Below are 23,017 nucleotides of genomic sequence, written 5' to 3'. Positions count from 1 at the left end.
GGATATTACTATTCAGCAGAGCAAGACTTCTTAAACGATACCTCACAAGGCAGGTATTGTGCAAAACATTTCATTGTCATATCACAGTGTTGAATATGGGGGTTCTTGGCTGTTATTTTGAGGTACAGCGTGTCACACCCCCACCCCCAGGTGGAACTCCATGGGGGAGAAGGAGACAACAGCGGATGGGGGGCATGCTGGGATGGAGTTAGGGAGACCCCTGGTAGACTATATGGGGATGCAGAAAGTGGGGGTGACCCCAGCAAAATAATGAGGGGTACAAGGATTGGGCATGACCCCTGGAAAGATATTGGAGGTGCAGCGGGACAGGGATCCTCCCAGCAGTGGGGTGAAGGAGTGAGCAGAATCCCCTGAAGTGGGGAGTACAGGGGCTCCTGTGCGGGCTGTGGGTCCCTGGGGTTGAAGTCCCAGGAAATGAAAGTATGGATAGAACAAAACTCGGGGGAACAGAGAGACAGAAGGAAACCTCAAACCTGCTCTACAGCAGTCCAGGGTCGTCATCTCTCCCTCAATGTCCAATTTCCCCACCTCCGCCCCAGCCTGCCCCACAGGGCCAGGGCATTGGGCTTGCTCCAGATTTACCCAGGGGTCAGAATCCTGGCCTGATTCCATTGGCATCGGTGGGGTGGCTCTGTATTTACAGTGGGGTCCCTGAGGCGCTAGGTGCTGGCCCCAGTGCGGCACTAGGGGGCGCTGTGCTGCAGGGCTGGGGGCTCAGCAGGGGGCGCTCTCCCCGACAGGCAGTGCTGGCCGCAATGCCCCAGTGTGGCGTTAGGGGGCGCTGTGCTGCTGGGCAGGGGGCTTAGCAGGGGGCATTCTCCTCGGGTACACAATGGCCCCAATGACTCGGTGCAGGGTTTGGCTCACTGTAGTTTCCTTTGCAGCCTCTCTAGCTCCTCATACCCTGGGACGAGACTCACAGGAGGCGCGTTTGATCCACCACAGGGGTGGAAAAATTGGTGGCCACAGCTTCCTTCCCAGCTGGCTGTGGCTGGGGGTGTGAAAGGGGGGCAGGAACTCAGCGCTGTGGGAAGCGTGATGACGGCTGAGACACTGAGAACACAGGAGCCCTTTTGCGGTGCCTTGAGCCATCTTCAAAGCGGGTCTCTCCCAGCAGAGACACATCCCAGCCCTGGCTGCCGACGGGCCCCGGATCCTAAATATACCTCAGCTTGGCTCCTCAGACAGGTGAGTGATGGGTGGGTCTGCACAGATCATGGCTGAGATCGGGAACTCCATTGTGCCAGGCTCTGCACAGACCCTGACTGAGATCAGAGACCCCTTCATGCCGGGCATTGCACAGACCCCGGCCAAGATCAGGAACCCCATCGCAACGGGTCCTTCACAGAACCTGACCCAGACCAGGAACCCCATCGCGACGGGTCCTGCACAGACCCCAGCCGAGATCAGACCCAGATCAGGAACCCCATCGTGCTGGGCACTGTACAGAACCCAGACCCAGATCAGGAACCCCATCGCGACGGGTCCTGCACAGACCCCGGCTGAGATCAGACCCAGATCAGGAACCCCATCATGCTGGGCACTGTACAGAACCCAGACCCAGATCAGGAACCCCATCGCGACGGGTCCTGCACAGACCCCGGCTGAGATCAGACCCAGATCAGGAACCTCATCATGCTGGGCACTGTACAGAACCCAGACCCAGATCAGGAACCCCATCGTGACAGGTCCTGCACAGACCCCAGCCGAGATCAGACCCAGATCAGGAACCCCATCGTGCTGGGCACTGTACAGAACCCAGACCCAGATCAGGAACCCCATCGCGACGGGTCCTGCACAGACCCCGGCTGAGATCAGACCCAGATCAGGAACCCCATCGTGCTGGGCACTGCACAAACCTTGACCAAGACCAGGGACCCCATCGCACCAGGTGCTGCACAAACCCCGGCCAAGATTGAGGACCCCATCACTCTGGGTGCTGCACAGACCCATCCCAACTGAGATCCCCCCCCCCCCCCCGCTAATGCCGGGCTCTGCACAGACCCCCCCACACCCCATTGAGGTTGGGAACCCTGTCACACCGGGTGCTGCACAGACCTCAACCAAGATCGTGGTTCCCAGTCTCTTCTGCTCTAACCCGCTTCACCCCACTCCCCCGCCAGAGCGAAAATAGAACCCAGGAGTCCTGCCGCTCAATCCTGGGCTCTATACACTAGCCCATGTTGCCACTCAGTTTTTGATAATTAATTTGCGTAGTTGATACCTTTCATATCAGGGCATCTTGCAATTTCAGGCTGTTTGATTTTCTATTGGCAACGAAGCAGTGGGGGACAGCAGATCTGGACTGAGGAGCACCGGCAGAGTTGGGGGGGAGGGAACCCCAAGGCTCGGATTGCAGGGGGACTGGGGGCTGGCAGAAACAAGCAGTCCATATTCAAATGCGTTTTTCCTGCCTGGTTCTGCTGGAGTGAGTTCAAACATTTATGTCCCCTCCCAGTCCGAGCCTGCTACCCTGACAGGATGCAGAGCTGTTACCCTTTCCTGCCCCACAGCCAGCTTTGCTGTACTGTTCCAACCCAAGTTGAAAACAGTTCAAATCAACATTTAACACAGCATCCCTTGTGGTTAGTAGGGGGAGGGACGCAAAGAGAAGTATGAGGTGCTCAAAGCATCTGGGGCAGAAGGAAGGGGACAGGATACCAGAGTAGATGGGCCCGGGGTTTGCTCCACAATCGTAGGAAGCAGGCTAGATGGGCCCATGGACCTGATCCAGGGCCAGGATACTGGGCTAGATGGGCCTGATTCAGGGCGCTAGGGTTTCCCGCCATCTTTCTCCGACAGCCACAGTGTAAAGGTGGCAACGCCAGACACAGGGGCTGATGCTGACCATGAGAAACCCCAGAAAATGACCCTTTGTCAGTGGTTAAACATAACCGAATCCACTACTGGGCGTGGCCACAAGGGGGCCTCAGCAGTTTCTACGGCAAGCCCATTAATGCCTAGCATGCTGCAAGCTGCCGCTGTTTTTGCTGGCTACAAAAGCCACCGCTTGCAAGCCACGGGTTGTTTTGGCGTTGCACTGCCCCCTAGTGGCCACACCCAGCAACTACATTGGCTCACTATTTACAAGCCACGGACTCTGTCACCATGGCACCGCCCTCTAGTGGCCCCATTGACGAATTGCAATGATCCATTATTATATTGCACGCCGTAGAATGGGCATGTGAAACTGTACCTCCTCCTCGTAGTTAGTGATGGAATTACAACATCTGGAAAACAAGGAGGAGAGGGAACTGAGGCAAATTGGATCCTCTGTAGTCAAACATGCAAATGAGGCATCACGTCATTTGTGTAATGCCTCCTAGAGCCCAGAGTTTTCGTAGGTGTGCAATAAAACATGGCTGATGTCGTCGGTGGTAGGTGGATGTCTCTGTCTCTACAACAGAGATAACTTACAGAACCGCCTGCCACTGGATTGTCACTAATTCTGGACCTCTGTGTGTCTGTTCCTCTAGGCTGTTCAGAGGCTGACGGCCTCTCCTTGGTGCGGGAACCCATCATATCAGCCATGCCCAGATTTGGTGCCTTCATCCCCCTCCTCCTCTTCATCTTCCCTGGGGCCTCCTCCCATTGTCACACAGGCACGGTCAACGAATGCAAGAAGCACACGGCCTTTGTGCCCGGGCACAGCCTGGCTGGGGAGGGCATCGATGTGACCACGATGGCCAGAAAGGGGGCCTATCTGGTAGACAGCAGCCTCTGGCAACACCAGGACAGCACCTGCACCCTGTGCCAGAACCGACTTCAAGGAGGGCAGTGGCAGAGGCTGCCACTGGCCGTGGTGGACTGGCGGGTCCGCGTCTCGTGCCGCCGGAAGCTGAGCAGCTCGGTGCAGCAGTCGGCGATGGGCATGATGGATTCGGCAGCGTCCGCAGTGCAGAACGACTGGAAGGTGGGGCTGGACGTGCCTGTGAAGCCCAAGGTTAATGTGCAGGTGGCCCAGGCTGGATCGCACTCCAAACTGGCCAGTTTCGTGGTAGCCCACACGCGGAAGGACAAATACAGCTTCATGAGCCACGAGGTCTCCTGCGGCTATTACGGGTGAGAGCCAGCTTGGGTCAGGAGGGCTGATCTGGAATTGGGATCAGAGCAATACCACACAGAGATACGGGGCCTTTCCCCTCTATCTGATACTGGGGTACTGGCTCTGATCCATGCCCAGGACGGGGGACTGGCTGTCTCAGGGGTCCATTGAATGTGACACAGAACGTTTCCTCTCTAGGGAATGCCAGATTCAATCTGGCCCCAGGGCGGGGAACTGCCTGGCTAGGAAGGCAGCAGGGATTGGGACATGGAGCCCTTCCCGTCTAGGAGATGGCGGTTACCACCTAGGACTGGACAGCTATGGGGGATTTTCTTCTCGTGTGTGTCAGGACAGCCTGGCGACCTGCTGTGGCCAGAGTAGGGGATGTCTGTCTCAACTATCAAGCAGCTGACAGTATCCCCAGCAATGTGGTCAAGTTCAGCTGACTGGGTGACTGCTTTGAGTAGGAGCTACCTGCTTAGATCATTGCTTGTGGGTTGGTTAGGGCCTTAGGATACACTGCTGTCTCAGTAGGCTAAGCACACTCCTTGCCTTGTGTCCCTGACCAGATTCCGGGTCAGCGAGACGCCCCCGCTCACCAGCCATTTCACTCGGGCGCTGAAGAACCTCCCAGAGCAGTACAACAGCAAATCCAAGGTGGAGTATCAGCAGCTAATCAACAACTACGGCACCCACTACATGTCCCAACTGCAGCTGGGGGGCCGGGCACGGGACGTGACGGCCGTGCGGGTCTGCGAAGCGTCAATGAGCAGCTTGAGTGACGACGAAATCAAGGACTGCTTGAGTATAGAGGCGGGTGTGAGTATCGGAATGGGCTCAGTCAAGGGTGGGTACAGCAAGTGCGAGGAGGAGAAGAAGAAGGGGAAGGTCCAGGGGAGCTTCCATGAGACGTATCGGGATCGCCACGTGGAGGTGGAGGGAGGAGAGAGCACGACTGATGTGCTCTTCGGGAGTGATGCCAAGGTTTTCTCCACCTGGATAGAGAGCCTCAAAGCCAGCCCCGGCCTGGTGTCCTATTCGCTGCACCCTATCCACATCCTGGTGGAGCAGGGCAACCGCAAGCGGGAGGCGCTGAGGTGGGCGGTGAGTGAGTACATCCGTGAGAGGGCCCTGTGGAGGAATTGCACCCGAAGCTGCCCCCCAGGGACTCAACGCAGCGCCCATGACCCCTGCTCCTGCCTCTGCCCCGGGGATACCATGACCAACACCATGTGCTGCTCACGGGAGCGCGGCCTGGGGAAGCTCATGGTGACAGTGAAGCGGGCTAGCGGCCTGTGGGGGGATTACTTTTCCGCTACAGATGCCTTTGTCAAAGTCTTCTTTGAGAGAAGGGAGAGTGGGACCGACACTATCTGCGACAACAACAGTCCCGTCTGGAACGTCCAGTTGGACTTCGGAACCGTCCGCATCACCAGTGCCAGCAAGATCCGTGTCCAGGTCTGGGACAAAGACAAGTGGAAGAATGAATTGCTGGGAAGCTGCGACATCCCGCTGGTGTCTGGGGGGCCCCACCAGAAGGATTGCTACCTGAACCACGGCCGCATCTGGTTCCAGTACAGCCTGCGCTGTGGGCCCCACCTCGGGGGCCGGAGCTGCTTCGACTATGTCTCCCAGCCATCCCAGCAGAGCACAGCCAAGGGGAAGGAGGTGGAGGCCTTCTGGTGAGCCCCTGAGACAGGGGATCCGAGAGGGGCATGGGTGTGCATTGATTGTTCGTGCTCCCTGTCCCCCAGAGCATTTCCTAGTTCCCCCTTCGCTGATGCTACTGGGCTTCATGCTGTCATCCCTGCTCGGGAATCTGTGTCTCTTATGCCACAAGAGACGGCCTGCTCCTGTGGGCCCATCATCCTCACAGCTCCCTCTGGGAAAATACCCCACCATGAACCGCCCATTCCAGATCCCTCAGACCAGTGTGCCCGATGATTCCAGTCATCCAATGTATACATCCAACCAACAAACCAAAGTATTTACCTTCTGCATCCAACCTATCTGCCCCCCACATCCAGCCAACTGCCAGCCAACCAACCAATTGTTGCATTTACTTTATCCAACATATTCAACCACCAAGCCATCAACCAATGAATGTATCCAGTATATCCATACAACCTACACATTTTATCGAGAGCTGCCAATGTAAAAAAGCCAGCCCGCCAGCTAACCAACCAGTGGATATGTTCAGGCTGTCAGATGTAACCAGTCAACCAACAAATGTGTTGAGCATATCCAGCCAACCTGCCAAACTATTCAACCGACGTATCCACTGCATCCAATGTATCCAACCAGCCAACCAACCAGTGTATGTACCTCGTCCATCTGGTGTATCCAACCAACTAATGCCTTACGTACGTCCAACCAACCTGTGTAGCCAGTGCAACCAACCAACCCATGAATGTCAAGTTCATCCAGTCAACCAATACGTGCCGGCAGTGCGACTAATCCCCCAGCCCACGTATCCATTCACCCACGGTCATTACCTGTCTAGTGCATCGAGCTGAAAAGAGATTATCAGGAGCAAAGCTCACCCCCTGTCCTATTGTGGCATCAGGGATTAACCCTCTGCAGAAACGCGACGATACTCCAGCGATGGGCACAGTTCTAAACACCCAGGGCATGGGATGGGCTCCCAGAAGGAAGATTCACTCGGAGGCTGTTTCCTGGTTGTGATTTTTCTTGCTTTCCACTATTACCCAGCAGCTCTGGGGTTAATTATCTCATCCTGAATGTTCAGGCCCCACCCACCATCCAGCTGGATGTTCATTCCTCAGATGATCAGGAGCGATGCTGATATATCACTTGCCATCCATAGAAATCAGAGTTAAATGATGGAAGTCATGCCACAGGACTGCTGATTCCGGCTGTCAGCAAGCTCAGAGAGAAGGCACCGTATTGGGGTCGCATTGGGAAGGGCATCTGCCTCTAATGCGGAGATTAAAGCATCTTCCTGGTTCACCCCAATCTGCATCTGTGGGATCCTAGATAAATAGCGCCATTGTGCAATTAACTGGTGAATGAGGGTTGTTAACTCTGAACCCTACCGACTGCAAGTTAAATATCTCCTCTGCCTGGAAAACCGCCATGCTGCTTTGCAGCTCCACGTCAAAATTACTTGCTTCTGGGAGGATTCTAGATCTCTGAATTCTTTCAAATGTATCTCCCTGCTTCAATAAACATTTGTGAAAGCAAATTTCTAAGCAAAAAGCCTTGTCATTCTTCCAGCCTCAGTGGGCTGGACCCAGATGTAGAGTAGAAATGAGTGGCTGCACTATACGCTTGGGAACAGTATGGGGAGCTCTGGGCTGGAGGGGAGTGTAGCATGGCATGACAGGGGAGCTAGACAGCTGGACAAATTTGCTGATATAGGGAATCCAGTGTAATGTGGTTAAAGCCAGTCAAAGGGAGTGGCTTCTGTTGGGGACAGAGTGGGGTGGGTGGGAAAGAGATACAGGGAGATGAGCCATGTTCTTAGGGGTGCATTAATATCCCAAAGCTGATATTAGCAAGACACTGCTATTGCCAAGGGATCCATGAGGGGATATGAGGATTTTTACCTCTAAGGGGATTCAGCTCTGAGCTGACTCTTCAGCAGGGGGATTGGCTGGCTCAGGAGGCTGGGGGATGGGACACAGGGCCTTTCCCCTCTAGGGGGCGCTGGTTCTGATCTGGCCCCATGACATGGCTGGCTCCGGGGCCTGGAGAATTAGAAGTAATAGTCCTCCTTTAATGGTACAGCTCCGATTCCCGCCAGCAGATGGCAGCCTGTTCTCATATAGCCCCCAACCGGTTGATCAACTAAATCAGGGGTAGGCAAACTAAGGCCCACATCTGGCCCATCAGACCTTTTGATCTGGCCCTCAAGCTCCCACCGGGGGATTTCCGTGTGGCTCCCGGAAGCCTTGGCATGTCCGCGCTCTGGCTCCTACCCATAGGGGCAGTCATGAGGCTCTGCACACCCCAAGCGCCGCCCTCCACAGCTCCCATTGGCTGGGAACCACCGCCAATGGGACGGGTAGGGGCGGTGAACTGCGGACGCGGGAGTATGCAGAGCCATCTGAGCGGTGCCACGCCTCTATGTAGGAGCCAAAGGGGGGACATGCTGCTTCTTCCGGGAGCTGCTTGAGGTAAGCACCACCTGGAGCCTTCACTCCTGACCCCTTCCCAGACCCCCAACCCCCTGTCCCAGCCCCAATCCTCCTCCTGCCCTCAGAACCCCTTGGTCCCAGCCCAGAGCACCCTCCTGTACCCCAAACCCCTCATCCCCAGCCCCACCCCGGAGCACACCACCCCAGGCAGAGCCCTCACCCTCACTGCACCTCAACCCCCTGCTCCAGCCCAGAGCCCCCTTGTACACCATGAACTCCTCATTTCTGGCCCCACCTCAGATCCCACACCCTGAGGCAGAGCCCTCACCTGCTCCTGCACCCCAATCTCCAATTTTGTCAGCATTCGTCCATACAATCTCCGATATGTGGCCACCCCGAGCTAAATGCATCTTGCACGTCAGTTCTAACGGTGCATGGAAGGTGTTATCAGGGGGTGGGGAACGGCTCTGAGTTCCTGACCTGCACATGGAATGAAGGCTGGGATCCTGGTGCAGAGGCTGAGAGATGGGGAGGCTCCGGAGAGCCGATGGGAGTGCGGTTGTGATGCATGGTGGACAGGAGAGGATCTTTCCATAGCCTCCTTCTGCTCCACCACACACCCAGTGGCTTCAGAGCAAGCCCCTGCAGGGTACATGGTCCTAGCTGGCATGGCATGAGGCAGGCGGTGAGTGAGTACATCACCGAGAGGGCCCTGTGGAGGAATTGCACCCAGCACTGCCCCCCAGGGACCTAATGCAGCTCCTGCATCTGCCCTGGGAATGCCACAACCAACACCATGTGCTGATCACAGGAGTGCATCCTGGGGAAGCTGACGATGATTGTGAAGCAGGCCAGTGACCTCTGGGCAGACCACTTGACTGCTACAGATGCCTTCGTCAAGATCTTCTTTGAGAGCAAGGAAATCTGGACTGGCACCATCTGGAACAACAACAATCCCATCTGGAATGTCCACTTGGACTTCGGTACCGTCTGCATCACCAGTGCCAGCAAGATCCGAGTCCAGGTCTGGGACGAGGACAACAATTGGGATGATGACCTGCTGGGAAGCTGCAACATCCCGCTGGTGGCTGGGGGGCCCCAAGCTGACCCCTTATATGTCACTGACTTCAGCAGGCGGGGTCGAGCAGCACTTCCAAGCGGTCACCCTCCTATGCCATGGGCACTGCACCGGAATAGAGCACGTCTGAGCAGGCCGGGTTGAGCAGCACTTTCAATCTGCCACCCTCATAGGCCCCTGGTTCAGCATGTCTCTAGACCCACTTTCACATTACAATTTTTCTGGTAGTAACCCACTTGATGAGAAAACCCCACAGGATTTTTGGGCGCTGCAGGGATTTTTTAGCTTAGGTAAGAGGAGCATTGCTGCAGAGCGAATGAGGAAACCAAAAAAAAACCACCCACAAGGGGGAGGGAGAGAGAGAGAGAGAGAGAAGCAACCAGCTTAACCATGAAAGTTATTTATTGCTAGGTAATAACCACAGGGGAGCCAAACAAGCAAAACAGTGATAATATTAAATCTAACTTAAATTTGGTTATAAAAGTCGGGTTTACAAAACTATAACTGATCACACAAGTCAGGGTCAGAAGGCTCTACCGAGACAGAGAGAGAGAGGGAGAGAGAGATCCGTTTTTACCACTCCATTAAGCTTGAATCGATCGGGGGTCCCAGGTGGTGGTAGTATCTGAGAGTCCGGAGTGCGGGAGACAGGCAGGGCCCCCAGCACAATCAATCAGGAGAAGCTGAAGTCCCAATGGACCTGATGCAGAGTTTGGATCCAGGCATCAGAACACTTACTTGAGCATAGGTATCCAGTACATCCAAAGAACCAATGAATTTATCTTGAGCATGCGATGTAAAAGCCAGCCAGCCAGCCAACCAACCAGTGAATGAGTTTATTATATAGAAAATTTCCAGCCAGCCAACCAACAAATGTATTTAGTGTGTCCAGTGTAACCAGCCAACTATATCAAATATATTTAGCATATCCAGCCTACCTGCCAACTAACCAGTGTATGTATCTAGTGCAGATCTATTCTCAACCTATTTACCATTGTGGGATGCATACACAGCTCTCTATGTGTTATGTGGGCCACATCCACAATATATATATATTATCTGTATGGCCCTCGGGATGTGATACGGGCTACAGCTGTGTTCCGATTGGGGCACAAGCGGCCCATGGGCCACGGGTTAAGGACTACTGATCTAGTGCATCCAGTGTAACTAACCAACCAACCAACTAAAGACTTACGTACATCCAGCCAGCCAACCACTAGGTGTAGCCAGTGCAACCAACCAACCCACAAATGTCCTAAGTGCATCCAACCAACCAGTCAACCAATATGTGCAGGCGGTGAAACCAATCCACAGCCCCATGTATCCATCCACCAACTGTATTTATCTGTCTAGTGTATCCACTTGAAAACCGATTGTCTCTATGGGAAAGGTGTTACGAATTACACCTGATAGGACACGCACACCAATGCTGCGAATTATACCTGATAGGTCACGCACAGTTCGAATCTAGGCTGAGGCACAGAAACAAAGTCCACAACTGCAGAGTTCCCAAAAGACACTAAGTTTATTACGCTCGAGTGTGGTGCCCCCCTGCTAGCCAGGGGGGGACCCTGAATACAGATTATACAAAGGTTATATACTTTTTAGCAAAGCATGTTGCCCTCATGCATCGGAAACCTTAGCCAATAAACAAACCCTTGTCTTATCTACCACCTATCCCTGCTTGGTGCATTCCTCGTGCTATACCAGTATGTTAATTACACAGCATGGTCCTAAAGCCATGCATCAGTAACTTTTATTATCAGGATGGGAGGCCTCACATCAAGGCCAAGAGACAGGGAGTTAGAGACTGACAAAAACCAGATACTGGGAGTCAAGGCAGGCTGGAGACAAGGAGGAGGATTTTCACAGGGATTCAGTATCTAAGGATCACTCCTCCTGGTGTATGATGTGCTGGCATTTAAACAATGGTGGGCCCCAAACCAAAATGGAGTCATATGTGCTAACTTTTCCTTAACAAAGGAAAAGGTGCAAAGCTCAGGCCTGTCCTATTGTGGTTCAGTGATTAACCCTCTATAGAAACCCTAAGATGTTCCAGGGTGGACAGGGTTCTAAACACCCAGCGGATGGGCCGGGGTCCTGAGGGGAGGATTCATTAGGGGGCTGTTCCCTAAGTGTTGTTTCTGTTGCTTTCCACAATTACTCAGCTGCTTTGGGGTTAGTTATATCATCATGAATACACAGGCCCCGACCACCACCCAGCTGGATGTTCTCTGCTCAGATTGTAAAGAAAGATGGTGATGTATCACTCACCATCAGTAGGCTTCAGAGTTAATACACAGGAGAACACACCACAAGGCTATTGTGTCAGGCTGTCAGCAGGCTCAGGGAGATGGTCCTACATTGGGGTCACATTTGGAAGGGCAAATTCTCCCTAATTCGTGGATTAAAGCTTCTTCCTGTCTCACCCCATCTGCATCTGTTGAGAGCCTAGATCAATAGCTCCATGGTGCACCTCACTGATGGAGTGGGGGTGGTTAACTCTGAACCCTACTGACTGCAAGTTAAACATCTCCAGCCTGGAAAACTGCTAAGCAGCTTTGCAACACCACTGCAAAATGATTTGTTTCTGGGAGGATTCCAGGTCTCTGGATCTTTGCAAATGTATCTCCCTGCCTCAATAAACATGTGTGAAATCAAATTTCTAAGCAGGAAATTCTACAGGGGTGGCAAGTTGTATTAGCCCATGGGCCCCGGGGTCTAGCAAATTCAGGGTCTGGTGGGCACAGCTCCACCAATGTTAGGGGCCAGGTCTCTCCCCCGTCCCCACCTGCTGCCCCTGCACACCTCCCCCGGAGTGTCCCCGGGCCTCGCCTGCTTCCCCCACGCACCTCCCCTACCTGCCCTGGGCAGTGGGTGGCTGCCCCCTGCAGCTCCGCACTGTGCTCCCTTACCGGCCACTGGCGCAGCTGGCTACAAGGGAGCAGTGTCAGGGGCGAGCTGAGGCGACTCCAAGTCAACTCCGGGGGGTAGGGCTTATCCTGGCTGGACCTCCTGAGTAGCAGCCTGGGGGGCTTGGGTGAGTGTTGGGCCAGGGGGTCCAGGGAGGGCCTCCCCTCCAATGGAGCTCGCTGCTGCTGGCGGGGAGGAGGCTTGGGGGAGTCCTCCTCTCTGGCCCACAGCCCCAGGGCAGCCTGCCTGATCCACCCCAAACTCTTCATCCCCAGCCCAGTCCCATTCCCCACATCCCAACTCTTTGTCCCAGCCTAGAGCCCGCAGCCAGCACCCAAACCCCCTCCGAAAGCCTGCACCTAGCACCCAAACCCCCTCTTGCACCCAGTACTCCAAACTCCCCCGGCACCCCCTCCTGTACCCCAATCCCCTGTACCAGCCCAGAGCCCACACCCAGCACCCAAACTCCCTCCCAGAGCTCGCACCCAAACTCTCTCCCAAAACCTGCACCCCAAACCACCTCTTGCACCCAAACTACCTCCCAGAGCCCACACCCCGCTCCCCTCCTGCACCTCAACCCTCTGAGTCAGCACCCAGCACCCAAACTACCTCCCAGAACCTGTACCCCTTCTGTACCCAAACTTTCTCCCAGTGAGTTGAAGGGAAGTGTATGGGACTCATAGCTCAAGGGGCAAAGGCTGTTCTCCACACTGAGGGAGGGGGCAAACATTATGAGCCTTTATGAGTGCTCTGTAATGAACTCACAATGGTCAGCGTGGGTGACTGGGACTGGCTTGTGCTACTTCTTGCTCTGGCCAAGTTCTCGGTAGCCCTCCATCTCATGCCCACTGTCATAAATATAAAGGGAAGGGTAACCACCTTTCTGTGTACAGAACTATAAAATCACTCCTGGCCAGAGGCAAAACCCTTTCACCTGTAAAGGGTTAAGAAGCTAAGATAACCTTGCTGGCACCTGACCCAAAATCACCAATGAGGAGACAAGTTACTTTCAAAGCTGGAGGGGGTGGGGGAACAAAGGGTCTGTCTGTCTGTCTGTGTGATGCTTTTGCCGGGACCAGGTCAGGAATGCTCTTCAGAACTTCTGTTAAGTTAGTAAGTAATCTAGCTAGAAATGCGTTAGATTTTCTTTTGTTTAAAAGGCTGGTAAATAAGCTGTGCTGAATGGAATGGATATTCCTGTTTTTGTGTCTTTTTGTAACTTAAGGTTTTGCCTATAGGGATTCTCTATGTTTTGAATCGGATTACCCTGTAAGGTATTTACCATCCTGATTTTACAGAGCTGTTTCTTGTACTTTTTCTTTAATTAATATTCTTCATTTAACAACCTGTTTGCTTTTTCATTGTTCTTAAAATCCAAGGGTTTGGGTCTGTGTTCACCTGTACCAATTGGTGAGGATTTTTATCAAGCCTTCCCCAGGAAAGGGGGTGTAGGGCTTGGGGGATATTTTGGGGGGAAGATGTCTCCAAGTGGGCTCTTTCCCTGTTCTTTGTTTAACACGCTTGGGGGTGGCAGCAGAGGGTTCAAGGACAAGGTAAAGTTTGTACCTTGAGGAAGTTTTTAACCTAAGCTGGTAAGAATAAGCTTAGGGGGTCTTTCATGCAGGTCCCCACATCTGTACCCTAGAGTTCAGAGTGGGGAAGGAACCTTGACATGGTGGCAGAGCGGTGGGATCATTTTAAGATTTTTTTTTTTTAGATAATTTTGAGATTTTTTTTTTCAATCATTTGAAGCAGAAGCACAGTAGGATTTTAAAAGGACATTTTTTTCCCTTTGGGCTGCTTGGAAACAGGTTTTAAGCTGAAAGCAGTTAGAGGTTTTTTTGTCTCTGCCTGGGGGCCAGAGCAGAGACAAAAGGGATTTGTCTTTTTTGAGCTGGAGTTTTCTGTATCTCAAGGCAAGGTAGTTAACCTCCTGCAGGGAAATTCACAAGTTTTTCACAGACCTGAAGAGGTTGTTTTGGTTTTTTTAGGTAAGAGCAACTAGAGCGTTTTTCGCAAAAAGAAAAGGAGTACTTGTGGCACCTTAGAGACTAACCAATTTATTTGAGCATGAGCTTTCGTTTTTCTGACTATTTGCCTGGAGACAAAGGATTTTTCTGTAGGCTGAGAATAGCTATCAGAGAACATAGGTATCACATTACAGCACAAAAAAAAAAATTACAAGCCAGTTTTTTGGGTTTTTTTAACTCTCGGGTGTAAAGTTAGTTAAAAACAGAGAGTGGTGGCAGCAGAGGGTTCAAGGACAAGGCAAAGTTTGTACCTTGAAGAAGTTTTTAACCTAAGCTGGTAAGAATAAGCTTAGGGAGTCTTTCATGCAGGTCCCCACATCTGTACCCTAGAGTTCAGAGTGGGAAAGGAACCTTGACACCTACCAATACATCTCTGAGCATGGATGGGCTGACCGTGGTGTTCTACTGTGTGTTCTGGGACATCCTCGGCCCGGACCTTGCCATTGTCTGGGGCTAGTCCTTGGGGAGCGGGGTCCTCCCTCTGTTGTGCAGGCGAGCCGTGCTCGCCTTGCTACCAAAGAAGGGGGACCTCTGCGACCTTCAGAATTGGCATCCCCTCTCACTCCTCAGCATGGACTACAAAGTCATAGCAAAGGCCATCTTGCTGCGGCTGGGGTCTGTGCTGGCGGACATGGTCCATCCAACGAAACCTAGACTGTCCCAGGCCGCACCATCTTTGATCATTTGTATTTGGTCCAGGACCTCCTGGATCTTGGGTGTACGGATGGTCTGTCATTCGTCCTCCTGTTTCTGGACTAGGACAAGGTGTTTGACAAGTTAAACCACAGGTATCTCCTGGGTACTCTACGGGCATTTAGCTTTGGGCCCCAGTTTGTGGATTTTCTCCAGGTGCTGGATGCTTTTGTGGAGTGTTTGGTCAGGCTACACTGGACCTGACCAAACTGTCAGCTTCGAGCCAGGGGTCCATCAGGGCTGTCCACTGTCAGGCCTGCTGTATACTCTACAATCAAGCCCTTCCTCTGTCTCCTCCACCGGAGGATGACACGGTTGGTGATTCGTGAGCCAGAGTTGCGGCTGGTCCAGGACCAAAGAGACCTGGTGCGGGTGGAGGCCTCCCAGGGGATCTACTCAGTGGTCTCCTTTGTCCGGGTCAGCTGGGTCAATGGCTCTGTCCTGATGGTCAGAGATGGGTGCCAGATGAACTCCCTCCCACCCACGCTTCAAGCCATTCGGTGGAGTGCGGGTCCACTGCCCTATCTTGGCGGTTACCTTTCCGCCATATATCCTTTTCCACTGGAGAACTGGCAAGATTTGGAGGCCAGGGTGGGTGAGTGGCTGCGGAGGTGGACAGGACTGCTCCGTTGCCTTTCCCTGTGGGAGAGGGCACTGGTGCTCAACCAGCTGGTCCTGTCCATGCTTTGGCACCGACTCAACGCCCTGAGCCCAGTTCCAGGGATCCTGGCCAGGCTTCAGAGGATGGCTCTGGAGTTCTTCTGGCCAGGACTGCACAGGGTCTCTGCGGGGGTTCTGAGTCTACCCCTGGAGGAGGGAGAACAGGACCTGGTCTGTCTCTGCAGCCAGGTCCATGTCTTCCACCTCCAGGTCCTGCAGAGACTCCTTTATGGTGCAGATAGTCTGGCATGCAGCACATTGGCACACGCCTTCCTCCGCTGCCTCCGAGGGCTCCGATACGACCGGCAGCTCTTTTTTCTCTGTCCGAGGGGTCCTCCAAGATCTCTCCAAGCTGCTGGTCTTCTACCAGGACCTCCTCCGGACCTGCAAGCTGTTCTCGGCAACCAGGTCTGTTGTGGCCACCGAGGGGGCAGACCTGCTCGCGGAGCCCCTGCTGCATGACCCCCAGTATGTAAGTGGCGGAGTCGCCCTTGATTAGCCAAAGGCTGGTCCTGGCAGAAACCACAAGAATCTGAGACTTCCTGGACTACAACAGGAGGGACTGGGTGGATCCCTGAGCACTCATTTGGTGCCTGGGGCTCTCCACCCTTCTCCACCCTCCACTCCTGTGTGCGTACTCCAGGAGGTGGGGGCAGCCTTATTGCCCACCTCTCAGGTTTTCCTTGAGCAGGTCCTGCGAGGGGGTGCTCCCCACCCACCCCTCACCCCAGGGCCTCCAGAGCTTTTAGTCTGGCCACTATCCCACAAGCCCCTGACTGCCGGCCCCCCCTACTCTCCATAGGCCGAGCCGCCTGCGCGCCTTGAAACCGGTTCATTTCCGAACTGTGCCAAGGGAACAATTTTACAAGGTTGTGCTCACCCGTTCCACTTCCTCACACTGGTGCGCTGTGCTTCAGGGTGGGGGGGCTCAGCAGGGGGCGCTCTCCCTCGGCAGGCAATGCTGGCCCCAATGCCCCAGTGTGGCATTAGGGGCTTCTCTACTGCAGGGTGGGGGCTCAATGGGGGACACTCTCCCCGAAAGGCAGTGCTGGCCCCAGTGTAGCACTAGGGGGTGCTGTGCTGCAGGGCGGGGTGCTCAGGAGGGGGCCACTCTCCCCGGGAGGAAGTGCTGGCCCCAATGACTCAGTGCAGAGTTTGTCTCTGTGGTTTCCTTTGCAGACTCTCTAGCTCATCATACACTGGGTCAAGACCCATGGGAACTGCGTTTGATCCACCACAGGGGTGGAATAATTGCTGGCCACAGCTTCCTGTCGAGCTGGCTGTGGCTGGGGGTGTGAAGGGGAGCAGGAATTCAGCGCTGCGGGGAGCGTGAGGACGGCTGAGACACTGAGAACACAGGAGCCCCTTTGTGGTGCCTTGATCCACCTTCAGAGCTCATCTCTCCCAGCAGAGACACAGACCTGCCCGGGACGCCGACAGGCCCCAGGGCCGAAATATACCTCAGCTCAGTTCCTGAAGCAGGTAAGTGATGGGTGGGTCTACTCAGACCCTGGCCAAGATCGGGGACCCCATCGTGCAGGATGCTGCTCAGACCTCGGCCGAGATGGGGAACCCCATTGCACTGGGTGCTGCACAAATCCTGGCTGAAATGAGGACTGTGCTGAGATTGAGGCCCCACTAATGCCGGGCACTGCACAGATCCCCCCCAGTCCCAGCCTGTTCACCCCATGTGCTCCACAGACCTCAACCAATATCATGGTCCCCACTCCCTCCTGCTCTAACCCACTTGATCCCACTCCCCTCCTAGTGTGACAAGAGAACCCAGGAGTCCTGACTGTCAATCCCGCGCTCTACCCACTAGAGCAGTGGTTATAAAACTGCGGGTGGCAACCCAGTACTGGGTGGCAGAATGTAAGGCACTGGGTCGTGGCGGCTGTGGTCAGCACTGACGACTAGGCTCTTAAAAGTCCAGGTGGTTGTGATGCTGCCTGGCTAAGACAGACTAATCCCTATCTGTTCTGACACCGCTTTGCGACCCTGAAGCGGCCAGCAGCAGGTCTGGCTCTTAGGCGGGGGGGCCACAGGGCTCCGTGCGCTGCTCTCACACCGACCAGCAGCTCTGCACTCCCATTGGCCAGTTCCCAGCCACTGCGAGCTGTGGGGGGTGGGGGTGCCTGCAGGCAAGAGCCACGCAGAGCCACTTGTGAACCTCCGCCTAGGAGCCGGACCCACCCAGAGACCCTTCCTGCACACCAAACCCCCTCTTCCCTGGCCCCACCCAAAGCTTGCACCCCCAGCCCAGAGCCCTGACCCCCTCCCTCACCCTAACCCCCTGCCCCAGCCCAGATCACCCTCCTACACCCTGAACCCCTCATTCCCGGCCCCATCCCACAGCCCTCACCCCCATACCCCAACCCTCTGCCCTAGCCATGAGCCCTCCCACACCCCAAATCCCTGATCACCAGCCCCGTTGGGTCATGGGAATCAACCATTTTCTTCAGCTGGGTCACCAGAAAATAAGTTTGAAAACCACTGCTCTGGACCACGTTGCCATTCAGCTTTTGATAATTAATTTATGTCTTTTATACCTTTCATATCAGGGGCATCTTGCAATTTCAGGCTGTTTGATTTTCTATTGGCAACAAAGCAGTGGGGCAGCAGGTCGGGACTGAGGAGCACCAGCAGAGTTGGAGAGGGAACCCCAAGGAAGGACTTGCAGAGGGCTGCAGGCCGGGCAGAATCAAGCAGTCAATATTCAAGTGAGTTTTTCCTGCCCGGTTCTGCTGGGATGAGTTCAAACATTTACTGTCCCCTCCCAGTCAGAGCCTGCTACAATCATAGCAGAGCGGACACCCTTTCCTGCCCCATAGCCAGCATTGCTGTGCAGTTCCAACCCAAGTGGAACACAATTCAAATCTACATTTAACCCAGCATCCCTTGTGGTTAGTAAGGGGAGGGACACAAAGAGAAAGGTGAGGTGGTCAGGTACCTGGTGAGAAAGGAAGGGGACAGGATACCAGAGTAGATGGGCCCATGGATCTGCTCTTGCATGGTAGGGAGGGGGCAGGATACCAGGCTAGATGGGCCCATGGGCCTTATCCAGGGCAAAAGGGAGGGAGCAGGTTACTGGGCTGGATGGGCCCAGGATCTATTCCGGGGCGGTGGCATTTCCTTCCCTCTTTCCCCAACAGCCACAGCGTAAAGCTGACAGCGCTAGATGCTGGGGCTGACGCTGACCATGAGAAACCCCAGAAAATGACCCTCCATCAGTGGTTAAACATTACCAAAACCACCACTTGGCGTGACCAGAAGGGGGACCCAGAAGATTCTACAGTGAGGCCAGTCTTGGCTAGCGTGGCCCAAGCTCCCACTGCTCTCGCTGGTTATGAAAGCCACCACTCCCAATCTACGGGTTGTGCCTGGCTTTGAACTTCCCCCTAGTGGCCAGACCCAGCCACTGAATCAGCTCACTAAGTACAAGCCACGGACACTGTCCATGTGGCACCGTCCTCTAGTGGCCCCATTGAGGAATTGCAATGACCCATTATTATATTGCACGCTGTAGAATGGGCATGTGAAACTGTACCTCCTCCTCGTAGTTAGTGATGGAATTCCAACATCTGGAAAACAAAGAGGAGAGGGAATTGATAAAAATTAGATAATCTGTCGTCAAACATGCAAATGAGGCATCAGGTCATTTGTGTAATGCCTCCAGGTTTCTTAGAGCCTAGAGTTTTCATAGGTGTGCAATAAAATATGGCAGATGTCGTGGGTGATAAGTGGATGTCTCTGTCTCTACAACAGAATTAACCAAGAGAACTGCCTGCCACTAGATAGTCACTAATTCTGGACCTCTGTGTGTCTCTCCCTGCAGGAGGGTTCAGAGGCCGACAACCCCACCTGGGTGGGGGAACCCGTCACATCAGCCATGCCCAGATTTGGTGCCTTCATCCCCCTCCTCCTCCTCTTCATCTTCCCCGGGGCCTCCTCCCATTGTCACACAGGCACGGTCAATGAATGCAAGAAGCACACGGCCTTCGTGCCCGGGCACAGCCTGGCTGGGGAGGGCATCGATGTGACCACAATGGGCAGGAAGGGGGCCTACCTGGTTGACAGCAGCCTCTGGAAACACCAGGACGGCACCTGCACTCTGTGCCGGAACCGACTTCAAGGAGGGCAGTGGCAGAGGCTGCCGCTGGCCGCAGTGGACTGGCGGGTCCACGTCTCATGCCGCCGGAAGCTGAGCAGTTCGGTGCAGCAGTCAGCGATGGGCATGATGGAGTCCACGGCATCTGCGGTGCAGAACGACTGGAAGGTGGGGCTGGACGTGCCTGTGAAGCCCAAGGTTAATGTCCAGGTGGCCCTGGCCGGATCACATTCCAAACTGGCCAGTTTTGTTGTAGGTCACACGCGGATGGACAAATACAGCTTCGTGAGCCACGAGGTCTCTTGTGGCTATTACAGGTAAGAGCCAGCCTGGGTCAGGAGCACTGTTCTCTCTAAGCTGTGTGCCTGGGCGTGCACACACAGATACTAAACCCCACATACACGGCGAAACACCGCGCACACAAATATTTGCACACAAGCACAAAAATTTGCACAGAAAACATTTTTTGTACACACGACCTGTCAATAATTGGAGGGAACATTGGTCAGGAGGGCTCACCTAGAACTGGTATCAGTGCAACACCACACAGTGATATGGGACTTTTTTGACCTCTAGGGGGTGCTGGCTCCCACCTGGGAGTGGACAGATATGGGGGTGTCAAGGTTCCTTCCCCACTCTGAACTCTAGGGTACAGATGTGGGGACCTGCATGAAAACCCCCCAAGCTCACTTTTACCAGCTTAGGTTAAAACTTCCCCAAGGTCCAAACTATTTTACCCTTTGCCCTTGGACTTCCACTGCCACCACCAAAGGTTTATCTGGGTTACTGGGAAAGCGTTGTTTGGAAACATCTCTTCCCCCCAAAATCCTCACCAAAACCTTGCACCCCACTTCCTGGGGAAGGTTTGGTAAAAATCCTCACCAATTTGCATAGGTGACCACAGACCCAAACCCTTGGATCTTAGAACAATGAAAAAGCATTCAGTTTCCTTACAATAAGACTTTTAATAGAAGTAAAAAAGAATTACCTCTGTAAAATCAGGATGGTGAATACCTTACAGGATAATTAGATTCAGAACATAGAGAATCCCTCTAGGCAAAACCTTAAGTTACCAAAAAGGACACACAGACAGGAATATCCATTCCATTCAGCACAACTTATTTTCTCAGCCATTTAAAGAAATCAGAATCTAACGCATATCTAGCTAGATTACTTACTAAGTTCTAAGACTCCATTCCTGTTCTGGCCCCAGCAAAAGCATCACACAGACAGACACAGACCCTTTGTTTTTCTCCCTCCTCCCAGCTTTTGAAAGTATCTTGTCTCCTCATTGGTCATATTGGTCAGGTGCCAGCAAGGTTACCTTTAGCTTCTTAACCCTTTACAGGTGAGAGGATTTTTCCTCTGGCCAGGAGGGATTTTAAAGGTGTTTGCCCTTCCTTTTATATTTATGACAGGGGGATTTTCCTCTCTTATGTCTCAGGACAGCCCAGTGACCTGCCGGGACCAGAGCGGGGGCAGTCTGCCAGAACAGTCAAGCAGCTGGCAGTATCCCCAGCAAGTTGTGAGGTTCAGCAGACTGGATGGCTGATGCTAATGATCAGAATGCACAGCTAATGATCTCAGCTGATAACCGGGCTGAGCACACTCCTCCCCTTGTGTCCCTGACCAGGTTCCGGGTCAGCGAGATGCCCCCCCCACCAGCCATTTCACTCTGGCGCTGGAAAACCTCCCCGACCAGTACGACAGCAAATCCAAGCTGGAGTACCAGCAGCTAATCAGCAACTACGGCACCCATTACTTGTCCCAGCTGCAGCTGGGGGGCCAGGCGCGGGACGTGATGGCCGTGAGGGTCTGCGAAGCGGCAATGAGCTGCTTGACTGACGACGAGATCAAGGACTGCTTGAGCATGGAGGCGGCCAGGAGTATCGGAATGGGCTCAGTCAAGGGTGGGCACAGCAAGTGCGAGGAGGAGAAGAAGAAGGGGAAGGTCCAGGGGAGCTTCCACGAGACGTATCAGGAGCGCCACGTGGAGGTGGAGGGAGGAGAGAGCACAACTGATATGCTTTTCTCTGGCAGTGATGCCGAGGTCTTCTCGGCCTGGATGGAGAGCCTCAAAGCCAGCCCCGGCCTGGTGTCCTATTCGCTGCACCCCATCCACATCCTGGTGGAGCAGGACGATCCCAAGCAGGAGGCGCTGAGGCGGGCGGTGAGTGAGTACATCCGTGAGAGGGCCCTGTGGAGGAATTGCACCCGAAGCTGCCCCCCAGGGACTCAATGCAGCGCCCATGACCCCTGCTCCTGCCTCTGCCCCGGGGATACCATGACCGACACCATGTGCTGCTCGCGGGAGCGCGGTCTGGGCAAGCTGATGGTGACAGTGAAGAAGGCCAGTGGCCTCTGGGGGGACCAATCTACTGCTACGGATGCCTTTGTCAAGGTCTTCTTTGAGAGAAGGGAGATCCGGACCGGCACCATCCGGAACAACAACAGTCCCATCTGGTACGTCCACTTGGACTTCGGTACCGTCCGCATCACCAGCACCAGCAAGATCCGCATAGAGGTCTGGGACGAGGACAAGTGGAACGATGACCTGCTGGGAAGCTGCGACATCCCGCTGGAGGCTGGGGGGCCCCACCAGAAGGATTGCTACCTGAACCACGGCCGCATCTGGTTCCAGTACAGCCTGCGCTGTGGGCCCCACCTCGGGGGCCGGACCTGCTTCGACTATGTCTCCCAGCCACCCCAGCAGAGCACAGCCAAGGGGAAGGAGGTGGAGGCCTTCTGGTGAGCCCCTTAGACAGGGGATCCGAGAGGGGCATGGGTGTGCATTGATCAATAGCACCCCTGTCCCCCAGAGCATTTCCTAGTTCCCGCTCTGCTGATGCTACTGGGCTTCATGCTGTCCCTCCTGCTTGGAAATCGGTGTTTCCTATGCCCATAAGAGACGATCTGCTCCTGTGGGCCCGTCATCCCCACTCTGGGAAAACATCCCATCATGCACCGTCCATTTATAATCCATCAGACCAGTGTCTCCAATGATTCCAAACATCCAATGTATCCATCTAATCGACAAATCAACGTATGTACCTACCGCATCCAAACTATCTGCCCCTCCCCCATCCAGCCAACCAACCAACAAATGGTTGCATTTAGTTTATCCAAGGTATTCAACCAGTAAACCACAAACTGGATTTAGTGTATCCAATTTATCCATCCAGCCAACCAATCAAAGAACGTATCCAGTGCATCCGCCATATCCATCCATCCATCCATCCAACTTACTAAAGCATGTATCCAGTGCAGGGGTTCTCAAACTGGGGGTCAGGACCCCTCAGGCGGTTGCAAGGTTATTACATGGGGGGGGGGTCGTGAGTTGTCAGCCTCACCCCAAACCCTGCTTTTCCT

The 23,017-nt window shown here is 54.1% G+C and overlaps 1 protein-coding gene and 1 pseudogene across 1 annotated transcript; both read left to right on the top strand.

Moving 5' to 3' along the window:
• Nucleotides 1-1,128: 1,128 nt before the first annotated feature.
• Nucleotides 1,129-5,752, top strand: LOC144266651 (perforin-1-like). Its single transcript, XM_077820104.1, has 3 exons — nt 1,129-1,209; nt 3,498-4,083; nt 4,636-5,752. The coding sequence occupies exons 2-3, from the start codon at nt 3,551-3,553 to the stop codon at nt 5,750-5,752; spliced, it is 1,650 nt and encodes a 549-aa protein (XP_077676230.1). The 5' UTR covers nt 1,129-1,209; nt 3,498-3,550.
• An 11,129-nt stretch (nt 5,753-16,881) lies between these two features.
• Nucleotides 16,882-22,400, top strand: LOC144266611 (perforin-1-like; annotated as a pseudogene).
• The last annotated feature ends 617 nt before the right edge of the window (nt 22,401-23,017 follow it).

This window comes from Eretmochelys imbricata, chromosome 6 (genome assembly GCF_965152235.1).
Source record: "Eretmochelys imbricata isolate rEreImb1 chromosome 6, rEreImb1.hap1, whole genome shotgun sequence".
NCBI lineage: Eukaryota > Metazoa > Chordata > Testudines > Cheloniidae > Eretmochelys > Eretmochelys imbricata.
The sequence above is the reverse complement of the archived record's forward strand: the minus strand, read 5'-3'. Positions and strand labels throughout refer to the sequence as shown.

Bases quoted from the DNA above. Each gene is read 5' to 3' on its own strand.
- LOC144266651 (XM_077820104.1), top strand. From the start codon at position 3,551: ATGCCCAGATTTGGTGCCTTCATCCCCCTCCTCCTCTTCATCTTCCCT. The intron at 4,084-4,635 runs GTGAGAGCCAGC...GTCCCTGACCAG, and splicing joins GTCTCCTGCGGCTATTACGG to ATTCCGGGTCAGCGAGACGC.